The sequence below is a fragment of the Poecilia reticulata genome, linkage group LG9 (genome assembly GCF_000633615.1).
Source record: "Poecilia reticulata strain Guanapo linkage group LG9, Guppy_female_1.0+MT, whole genome shotgun sequence".
Taxonomy (NCBI): domain Eukaryota; kingdom Metazoa; phylum Chordata; class Actinopteri; order Cyprinodontiformes; family Poeciliidae; genus Poecilia; species Poecilia reticulata.
In genome coordinates this window covers 9,829,006-9,840,969 of record NC_024339.1, presented here as the reverse complement: position 1 = coordinate 9,840,969, position 11,964 = coordinate 9,829,006, and the positions used below count along the sequence as shown (strand labels likewise).

Here is an 11,964-nt window from a genome sequence, read left to right as displayed (position 1 = left end):
TACAACCTATTTGTATTTATTTAATTTGTCTCCGCTCAATAATAAACAAGGTAGATTAATTTCAGGACCTGGATTCTAAGCGGAGTTAGCAAACCAAATGTTCGCGGTTAATCTGTTGTAGTCCAGGGCCGCACAAAATCCCTTAGAGGGCCACGGGGCTCCTGGCCCAAGCTTTGGACACCCCAGATCTAGAAAGATCGTGGAGAGGAACAGTCAAAAAATGTCTCTGTGTGCTCCAGCCTGAATGTATTGAAAATTAAGTTGCTTTTTTTTAACCCCACAGATGTACTAAAATTAACCACAGGATAGAGCCACTGCAATAGGATATTCTATTTTATGACTTTTATATAGATATTTAGAAAAGGAAGGAAGCTTTGTGGTTGAAAGATCCCTCAGGAAAAAAAAAATTCTCCCTCCTTAAAAACGTGCAAACACTAGAAATGACTCATTGCAACTCCATTATTCAGATTTCTTCTGCTCTTCTTTTCAAGAGCGGAGATATTGGGTCAGGCTTTCTACTTGAAGTTGCAGATCAGACCAGCAGGTGGCAGCATGCACTCCTCCATAGCTATCCACAGAACTGTAAGCATTTCTGAGAGGGAAGATGCCCCCCTCCACCCCACCCTGCAGAAACAGGATGTGTCCAGACATGGGGGTTTATGCAGTCATGTGACCACACTCCACTCCTCCTCATGTCTTATGTAATCCCCATCTTAGCCATGTGCTACCCCCATAACCAATGACCTACATATGATAATCGCACCCACTTATCCACACAGTTGTGGACTTTCTCTGCTTCTCCTAGCAGCTAACTTGTTCACGTCACAGGAAACTGCCAGTCATGTTTTATAGGTCGCTTTTAACTTGATACGTTTTCTGATAAATTGCCGCACATACATGCCCTTTGTTCATGGAGTAAGGCAGCTGTCACACCACTTCCTCATTGGCAGTCTGGTGAAAAACTGCATTGTTTGCTCCATCGGGGGGGACGATTATTAAACTCTTTGTGTCAAGAGAAAACTTCAGAAGTTAGAAAAGCTTAAAAAGATTGTTGTTGTTTTAGTTACAGATGTGAGTTTGGAAAGATTCATTACTTCACTGTGCACTGCATTCTTTCCAGCCTGTTTTGTGCTCGCCTCCTTCAACCAAACTGCTTATGTCACTGCTGCAACCCAGTCAGAGATGAGTATTGTCTGGGTGTTTGTATGGAAGCCCATTGCTACCAAGAACAATACATTAATAATATGAAAACAACATTTCAGGGGAGAATCAACTTCATTAGTTTAACACTTTTAAAATCAGTGTGAAATTTAAGCAAAACTAAAATTGAAGTGAGGAATAAAAATGCAATAAAGATCAATTTTGAAAAGAACTTTGATAAAACGTAAAAAAAATAATACATATCAGTTAAATAGCCATAAAGCTAAACAGACATTTAAAACAAACATTTGTGACTTTGAGTAACCTGTAAGTGGAGTGGAGTGGAAATATCTCACTTCTACCCTCAAATTTAAGGTTTCCCACTAAAATATTTCTATAGAATACCAGAACCAATACCACATCTAGTTCCCAACTGATTTTATTAAGAAAACACTAATTATCTTTAACAATACAACCTATTTGGCGAGAAGACCCTCCACTAATTACCTCAACAGGATCCAGTAAATGAATGGACGGTGCAAGTCATCCAACCTTGCTAATTTACAGATACTAGAGAACAATAGCAACAAAACTTTATATCAGGGGTCTCAAACTCCAGTCCTCGAGGGCCACTTTCCTGCAACTTTTAGATGTGCCTCTGCTGCACCACACCTGAACAGAATAATTAGGTCATTAGCAAGAATCTGGAGAACTGATCTACACAAGAAGGAGGTAATTAAGCCATTTCATTCCAGAGTTTTGTACCTGTGGCACATCTAAAAACTGCAGGACAGTGGCCCTTGAGGACTGGAGTTTGAGACCCTTGCTTTATATATTATTAACCTCTTAAAGTTTTTTTTGTTAAAAATCTAACTATTCAGATTCAGGTAAGTTCCATTGAATTTCTACAACAGAATTACAGTGAAGGTACAATATATTCTTTTTATTTGATTTTCTTGTAATTAGCTGGGAAATATATTTTTAATAATACTTTTCCAAGTTGAAAATGGAAAAAAAAAATATTTCCATTCTCTCTTTTTTCCACAGGTTGTATATAAAACATCACAGCTTGAATTAAGGTGCATTTGTATACATTTTTATTCAAGCATCACTACAAGAACCATAGTTGTTTTTGTTTGAAATTATATTTCCCTGTGGAAACTATTTCACAGGGCTGCACAGTGGCGCAGTTGGTAGAGCTGTTGCCTTGCAGCAAGAAGGTTCTGGGATCGATTCCCGGTCTTTCTGCATGGAGTTTGCATGTTCTCCCTGTGCATGGTGGGCTTTCTCCAGGTACTCCAGTTTCCTCCCACAGTCCAAAAACATGACTGTCAGGTTAATTGGTCTGTCCAAATTGCCCCTAGGTGTGTGTGTGCATGGTTGTGTGTCCTGTGTCTCTCTGTGTTGCCCTGCCACAGACTGGCGACCTGTCCAGGGTGACCCCGCCTCTCGCCCGGAACGTTAGCACCCTTGTCCCACTGAGGGACAAGGGTGCAAGAAAATGGATGGATGGATGAAAACTATTTCACCACTAAAGTGTAACAGAAAATCAACAGACCCAGCATTCATGACATTTTTTGTAATTGAATGATTAACTGAAAGGAGTGTGTGAAGTGTGAAGCAGTGAAGAATTGAGTAAGATCATTCACTCTATGACCAAACTGTTGGCCCTCATTTCTATTTATGGTTGAAGACAGCATATTTTGAACGTCCTGGTTATAGCTCACACCTTTCTAAAAAACTGAGTAGCTATCTAGTGATCTTTATAAAATAGTAAATTATGAAATAGATTTAGTTTTATTACAAAGCACACATACATAAAAATAATATATTTTTATATTTATATATGTATTTAAAGAACATGCTATGTGCATATTAGATTCAGTTTAATTGATTTATTTCACGATTTCAAAAATAGAAATGGACATTTAATTTTTAACCTGAATTCATTCATTATTTTTCCGCTTCTTATTGGCATCGAGAGGCTTCCATACCTCTCCACTTACACCAATCATAACAATAGAAGTGGGCGGGGCTACGCCAGGTTTGGTTGTCACACTCATTGGGTAAATAACAAACCACCCACTTATTTTGAAGCCTACCGTTGGGGGAATCACGGGAAGTTTAACGTTGGCGGAGCTAAAAGAAACAAAAATGAGACGTGGGGATTCATTTAACGAAACGGACGGTTTCTGATAAGCAGCTGACGGTTACTGCAAACGCAGGTTGCTGCTGTTTAAAAAAAAAAAGAAAAAGAGAAAAGAAAATTCGGGGTGGCTCATCTGTCGCGACGCAGCGGCTAACGAGCTAACTGACCGCGGATGAAGTGAAGAAGTCCTCTCGGTGTGCGTGTGGAGCCAACGACGCAGCGGTTACGTTTAGAGGACTGTCGGGGCTGGGTGTATTTCCTGGAAGAGGTGCTATCCACACTAGAATCAACCGCTTTGGTGTTCGTGTCCTCCTTTTATGTTTATTTTGTGTGTGTGCTGGAGGAGCGTCCCCACTACATGTATGCTAGCCAGCTAACGAACCCAGGTTTTGCTGTCAGGAGCCGCGGGACGCCGACCTGGTTCTCCCCCCCTACACGCCACTATGATATGACGGCTTTATTTTAACTGCGGGATCCCATCTCGAAGTACCGGGACGCGGAGCATGCAGGAGAGGAGAAGAGTCCAGATAAACAGATAGGGGACGTCGGACGGTACCGAGTTTTAAAAAGGACTGCGTGGTTAATTCACCGCCGATTAGAGGTCGCGGCGAGGAACATTGAAGGATGAAGAAGTTTTCCAGAATGCCAAAGTCCGAGAGCGGAGGGCTCGGAGGGGCGTCCGGTACCAGCTCCAGCTCGGGGGTCAGCAGCTACTTCGGGAAAGTGTTCGCGGTTGGTCGGTACCAGGTCACCGTGGAGGAGCTCGTTGCAGAAGGTATGTTCTCCATTTCTGGGTCACACCCGCCTTATCTTATTCTGTGAAGATCCTCCTCCTCCTCAGAGATGCATCAGATGTGTGTGTAATTGGTTTGCACTCCCCAGTAAAGCGGTCCTGTGTTCTCCCAAACGCCCGTTTGTGTCCCAGTAACACGAAATTGTGTCTACAGTTGGATCTTAAGGAGGTCATTCCTCCTCAGATCCAGGTTGTTGTATTTTAACCAGAGTTGGATGGTAACTAGTTACATTCAGAGGTGGGCAGAGTGTCCAGAAATTGTCCAGTAGCACTACAACATGCATATTTTTACTCGAGTAAAAGTTAAAGTTAACCGTCCAAGAAATTACTCAAGAGTCAAAAAGTCAAGTTCTGAGTAACTGATCAAACTATCAATCATTTAATAAAGTTTACCGTATCAGTTAAGTGGAAGTTTGAGAATTTTAAGGATGAAAATGATAAGAATTTATATAAGTGACAACATAAAAAAACAAACAAAATAGGGCAAAAAAAATGTTTCCAAATCAGTTTATTTTAATAAAAACTTCTGAAAGTTTAACAAAAACTGCAGGTGTTTGTGGTGAATCTTTGGTTGAAACATGTTTGCTCTTCAGAGAATCCAGAAGTTTTACTCAAGTCGGAGTAGTGATATTCAAATGCACTTTTACTACGCTGTACTTTTTACTTTTATTTGAGTAATTTTATTATATAGTACTGCTACTCTTAATTGAGTAAAAATTCACCAGACACACACCTGCAGTTTTTTTTAAGTTTCATAAGTTTTCTTTTTATTGAAAAAATTGTTTTGGAAACATTTTTTCTTTTGCCTGATTTTGTTGTTTTTTGTTACTTGGATGACATATTATCAGTTTTGGTCAATAAAATACGAAAGATTTTATTTACCTTTATATTTTAGTTCATCTAATGATGTAATTTTTTAAATATTTAATGATTGATCAATTGGTTACTTAATTACCAAATACATTTTTTTTTTCTTTTGAGTAATCTCTTGGACAGCTACTTTTTACTTGATTTAAAATATGTTGAAGTAATAGTACTCTTACTTGAGTACATTTTTGGATCATCTACGCTCCTCAGGGATTAAAACGTGCAACTTTTCCACATTCTGCTGTGGTTTGCATCCTGCTTCAGCTGCTGCAGTTTGAGGATTTGCTCCCAGGATAACAACAGTTCAGTCCTGCTGTGTCAACATACAGCAATGAACTCTGTATATTCAACATGTTACGTTCAGATTGGGGTAGTAACGGGGCGTCCCTAGATTTTTATTTTTATTTATTTTGCTTAGGGCGGGCGGCCTGGATTAGCAAAACTTTTATTTACCAAAATAAAGGACATGGCTGTATTTAACATGTGAAAACTAAGCAGTAGATTTGTTTAAGGGCTATTTTGTCTAGCTTACTGTAGCTAACTTTATTAAACGTTATCAACTATAAATGGCAAAAAAACGTCATTCACCTGCCTACTTGTCCATTAATTTTTTTTTTCTTGTTGCGCAGTAGTCTGTGGATGCTTTTTCTTATTATTAAACATTACATAATCAACCTGCCTTTGGGATTAGAGGTGTAAATTAGCCACTTGGCTATAATTTAATGCATTTACATGTAAATGTTGATTAATGGGAAGTGTCCCCTTTTTAAAAAAATAAACGTAACAATTTTCAACAACAAAAACAAAAATTAATGGCAGTTGTAAAACAACATAAATGAGTTTAATGCCGTAATATTAAAAACTTTTGTTTCCGTCATGTTGCCATTTTGTGGTTGTTTTATGGGTGGTCGACTATGTTGTATTTGTTTTTCTGATGGAAATTAAAAACTAAGTTTTAAGTTTTATAATCGTTGGAGGAAAAAGTGGAAAACAAGTAAAAAAAAAACATGCTGCTCAGTGAATCTCCAGCTCCAAGTCAAGAGTAAATTTACTTCAAGCAAATCTCCCACGGTGCATTTCTCTTTCAAACAACTGCGCAGTTGTAAGTACGACACTGCGGCGTTTCACAAAAATGTGAAAAATGTAAACCGTAACAACATTTACTTCCGCGAATATCTGGTTCACAGATGTCAGAGGTGTAAGGTTTGACATTATCTGAGCAAACAATTAGGATCGACACAAAGGTGTTCAAGGTGTTGTCTTGAGTAAACTCTATGCTAGATGAGCAACTTTGGTGAAACTCTGGATTACATTCTCTCTTGCAACGACTCATCTCATTTTTTTATTCCAGTTAACAGACTGTGGGATATTTTTACTGCTTAGACTTTAAAAGAATATTTATTCAAACTTATTTCCAGGTGTTGTTGACCAGAACAGTCTGTGCAGCAGATGGGGGCATGGTGGGTTAACTAGTTTGACCAGACCTGTTGTAAGTCTGTCAGGTGATCATTCTTGGCTGATGAAACATTCCTGCTTCTCTTCACAAACCAGTTTGTTGTTGTTGGGTTTGTTTTGGGAGCGAGGGGCTAATTATTTGTAAAACTAACTATGTTCGCACACATGTGGCTCCAGGATTGGGTTGTAATCTTACAGAATATAAGAAAAATACCACAGGAGGACAAACATGAATTAAAAACAAATATTTGTACTTGACCAAACCCTGCTTTATAAGTGACGTGTATGAATTGGGATATTTGGTTTGTTGTACATTTTATTCAGTTAAGTGACTTAACAATAAAACAGTGAAAGAAATGGAGGAAACAACGTGGTGTTTCGTAAAGTCTGGCTTTGAAGTGGAGGGTACATTTTAATTCTTGAATACTACAACTCAAAGCGTACAAATTTTAACCCGTCTGGCTGTTTTTGTGCATTTTTTGATGAATAGTCATATTTAAAAACGCCACCACCACTAAAGAGTGGTAATTTACCAGCTTGTTTATCAACAGTCATTATGCTTTTCTAGGCTGAGGTCCCTTTTTATAGCATGGCAACCTAGCAAAAATAAACTTTGTGGCATGTTTCTGCTCTAGTTTTATTTGGAAAGGATTTACAGCAGGATCTCGCACCAACCCCTGAAAATGAAGTCAGACAGTCCTGTCATATTTGTCACTATGAGCTTAAAAGGGAGTATAGAAATGTTCAGTCTCAAGAAAAACTCTCATTCCCTAACCTAACAAAGAAGGTGGTTGCTAACGTTAACATTAAAAAAATCAATTTGACAAATTAACAACCACTGTACCCAGGATGAACCCCGCCAATACTGGGATAACAAAACAATACATGTGTGAAGGCTTGGCTGAAATGGTTTGACCTAATTTAGACAAAACGGGCTAAAATAATTAGAGATGCACGAAATATCGGCATCTATATCATCATTGGCCGATGCTGGTCATTTTTTAACATCGGTGTTGGGCTGATATTGAAGCCGTTGTTAATTTCCATCTTGTTGCCATTTCTTAGGTGTTTCAGGGATGATTATGGGGATGTTTTTAACTAAAGTGGAAAATGTGGGGGGAGAGGTGGAAAAGTGAGGAGGTTTGACATGATGAATGTCTAGAAATTTTGTTTTTCACCCAAAATTGGTTTTCAGTTGTCTCTCAGAAATATTCTCAGATAATCTAAAAACGTTGAGGGGAAGCGTCAGCAATTGACGTGTGCGAACGTAATTGGGTTGCAAAAACTGCTGCGGTGTCCGGGATGACGGGTCGAATGTTGAGCAACAAGCTGCGTCGGCACATTACGGCTCTTCAAGGCTCTTCTTGACGTTGTAAACATGCTCCTCATGACTCCGCAAAACTGCTGTTGTTCGCTTACAGGAAAAAAAAAAGAAAAAGGGAAAATATCTTTCAGGTTCAGTCAGACTGGAAGAAAACAAGGAAGTGAGGAGACAATTTATTTTTTTTCTGAACAGCTGTTTCTGAAACGGTTCAGTGATTATGGCGCTGTGGGTTTCAGTAGACGTCGAGTTGCAGAACTGCCTCGTCTGACCCTGATAGAAACTCAAACCAGTTGTACCAAATGATTGTTTTTATGTTGTGGGAAGTACTTTTGCTTTGTTGCTGCTCTAAAGCAGAGTAACTGGAACGGTGAGAACAAACGCAGTAAAACACTTGAAAACAAGAGTCAGTCTATTTTATGCTTCTTTTTACTCTGGCCTAACCCTATAAAGGTCAAACGATAAAACCTAAAATTATAACTTTGAATCTGAGTAAAAAACAAAGGAACGCTGAGTCAACAAATCAGATTCGACAAACATGTCTCCTCTTGCAGCACAACACTATAAACACGGTGTAATCTCAGCCTGCAAGCCTGATCTCACTCCTTCAAATGAAGAAGAGAGGAAAAAAAATTAAAAAGCACAGTTCCTCCTGCAAGCAGTCATGACAGTGTGATCATATAATCATGTGAAGTGGCTGCTGCGTTGGGTTTTATTCGCCTGCCAGTAACACAAGGTTACACAACGACCTTTGCTCATCAGTCTTTCTCAAGGTAAATGCTTAGCTGTCCAGGCGTCACAGTTAGTCATAGATTACTTCATTATGTCTCACTCCGCTCAGTTTGTCGCATATCTTTAAATATATATTGAAGTTTCATAGATAAAAAAAAAGTATTCCTGGAAATAAATCTTGAGTAAAAGTGAGAAAACGTCATTCACAAGCGGAGCATAAAATGGTTTTCTTCTTGGTGCACACCTCCCTGCTTGTTTTCTGCACAACACACAGGATTGTTATGAATGAATTGCCTCCTGCAGGTCATAAAGTTCAACAGAAGCCTGTCGGTGGCACGTTGATTTAAACAGGAGTGTGTTCAACAAGCAGGGAAAACATCTAAAACATGTTGGACTGTTGGCTGTGGAGACATGGATTTGGAATTGCGTGTTTAAATCATGATTGGAAGGAACATAATGCAAGTTATAAGGAATTTTAGATGTACAAATCTATTTAAACTGAGAATACAGAACAGAGTAGGCCTGTTTCTGTAAACGGGGAATGTGGTTTCAAGAATTAGATATAATTTGTTTAATGGCCTATCGGAGCTTTCTGCTGTTCTTGTCCTCATCAGTAAACAGTCATTATAACTCTCAGCCATAACACACAAAACTGCTGAGCAGCGCACATTTATACCAACTAAACAAAGCAGCAAATCAAAATTTGCGCCAATGATTTATTTGGTATTTTGTTAAATCATTCGTTGAATTGTTTCAGCTCTACAATGACCATAACCACTGCAAATCAAGTAGTTATTTACACACTGCAGCTGGATATAATTATTATTTGGCCATTTTTAAAAAACTTTTCCATCACTAATAAACATTAGTTTGGAAGTTTAGATTTTACTTGTAGCCCCTAAAAATCGTTTGAGCTGCTGTTTAATCTTCTCTCAGTCCAATTCTTGTATTTTTCTGCAGCACCTAAAGCATCTTTTTGCATCAAAGTTTTAGAAGAAAAGTCGTATAAATGTCTTTGTTGTGAACAAAGAAGGCAGTGTTTCATTAAAAGTTTTTGAAAGTTGAAAAGAAGCTTTTCACAATTTTTTTTAAAACAATGGTGGCAGCAACATTTTGTGCCAATGTAATGATGAAAATTTTTTAAAAAAATTTTTTAAAAAAATTTTCATGTTAAAACTTGGGCAAAACATCTTATCATGATTATTATATTTAATAATATTCATAAGGAAGCAAAATATATTGTAAATGTATTCTCATTGCAAAGGTTTGCTTGGAATGCAGTAATTGTTGGCCTACATATTCCAAGTGTTATGAACTTGGATTTCCATGTGTATGTAATAGTTGGACAGAGTTTAATAGTGTCAGATACTCACACAGGACATAAATGACATTACCCACAATGCACAGTGATGGGAGTACAGATGAGAGAGAGAGGAAAGAAGAAAACCGATATCGCAACCGTTATCATCATCATCATAGTATTTTTAATATCACAGCCATTGTAAGATTTTTCTAATATTGTGCAACACTAATTCATCATTCAAGTTGTAGCATACAGATCAATATTTTAGTTATTTAGATTTAATAGTGTGTGAACTGTAGTAGTATTATATATATTTGCAAAGAAAAATATTGAATAAAAACTAATAAACAGACAAATGATGGGAATAGTTACCCTGTATGCATATAGGTGATTCTTTTTTATTCTGTTCTCCACCAGAAGCAGTAAATGCTTTCAAAGTGCAGGATTATTTTTTATATCTCCAACATCTACCAACAACTTACAATTTAATTGGCTGTTTTAAAACAGCCAACTGCATTTAGAGACCAAAACCAGCCAATGCCTAATTGGACAGTTTGTCCCGACTACCGTATTCTATAAGGTGCACCTAAAAACCTTCAATTTCCTCAAAAGCCAACAGTGCGCCTTATAACCCGGTGCGCCTTATATATGGACCAATATTGAGCCACAACAGGTCTAGCAACTACGGTAAGCAGCCGCCGACTTCATTTTCCCCCGTAGAAGAAGAAGCGTGCGGTGCATGCTGGGATAGTTGTCAGAGCGCTGGTTTGTTAATAAAGTTTGATAATACATTTAAATCCAGGGAGGGGCGGGGGTAGAGAGACAGAGACTGCGGCAGCAGCGTGTCGGTTGGTCTGTGTTACCCAGAAAGCAGTTGGGCACAATATGGCAACACCAACACTGTGAGTGAAACGATGACTGGGGCAGACTACTATATAAAGCACTCGGGGACCATTTTTTTTTTATAAATGTGGATGTGTAATAATAGAGTACGGAACAAATTGGCAACCCAAACTGAAGCGTCTATTCTATGCGCCTTATAACGCGGTGCGCCTTTATATATGAAAAAAAGTTTTAAAATGGGCCATTCATTGAAGGTGTGCCTTATAATCCGGTGCGCCATATAGTGTGGAAAATACGGTAGTTTATATTTGCATATGCATATTGTTTTCAGAAACGTGGTCATAACGTTTCTCAAGAAAGTAAAAAATGGAGTGAGATTAAAGTAATCAACTGCACCGTTATCGCTACGCATCTACAAACCACCAGTGAGTCAATGTTGCATCATTAAACAAATGAGTTCTTCTCCTTAGACTGTTGCCACATCTAAACCTACACATTTAAACATTTTGGCTTTGTCAAAACTTTGTGTTTTAGTTTAGAAATGTATTTATTGGCAATGAAGTTTGTTTTTTGTATGCATTTTGGCACACTGTGACAACAAACAATAGAATACTGATGCATTTTAAGGCGATTTTAACTCTTATAGATTGTTTATTTGGTCCAAATCACTTGATGTGTTGAACTTGTAACTTTTTCCAGTGTGTGTGTTTATTGGTCGGGTAGGTCAAAGCTGGTGGAAAACGTGAAGAATGTATTTTTCTGACAAAATCATTTGAGTGCACTGTATGATTTTGAATTTAATTCAGTTTAATTGTATCAATTGAGAACAAATGTCGTCTCAAGTGCCTTCGTATGGCAAAATCATTTCCATTCAATCACGCATACATTCCTATTGATCAATCAGTACAATATGCTCAATTATTCTAAATGGATTAAAATGTTTGCAAGGAAATTTTGGTAGATTGAGATGTTTTAAAAGTTGCACCTCCACAGGGTGGCTGGGTTCTCCCTTAGAGAGAAGCTCGGTCATCTGGGAGGGACTCAGAGTAGAGCCGCTGCTCCTCCACGTCGAGAGGAGCCAGTTGAGGCTCGGGCATCTGGTCAGGATGCCTCCTGGACGCCTCCCTGGTGAGGTGTTCTGGGCACGTCCCACCAGGAGGAGGCCTCGGGGAAGACCCAGGACACGCTGGAGGGACTATGTCTCTCGGCTGGCCTGGGAACGCCTTGGGATTCCCCCTGAGGAGCTGGAAGAAGTGGCTGGGGAGAGGGAAGTCTGGGCCTCCCTTCTGAAGCTGCTGCCCCCGCGACCCGACCCCGGATAAGCGGCAGAAAATGGATGGATGGGGGAAAGCTGTGTTGGA

At 38.8% G+C, this 11,964-nt stretch overlaps 1 protein-coding gene across 2 annotated transcripts in view; it reads left to right on the top strand.

The window, feature by feature from the left end:
- The first annotated feature begins 3,204 nt into the window (after positions 1-3,204).
- The window catches only part of bmp2k (BMP2 inducible kinase), a 54,010-nt gene continuing 45,250 nt past the window's right edge, over positions 3,205-11,964 (top strand). For both annotated transcript variants that reach the window (XM_008417765.2, XM_008417764.2), the window contains exon 1: positions 3,205-4,064. In XM_008417765.2, coding sequence (XP_008415987.1) covers positions 3,914-4,064 — 151 coding nt within the window. In that variant the 5' untranslated portion in view covers positions 3,205-3,913. The remainder of the gene's footprint in view (positions 4,065-11,964) is intronic.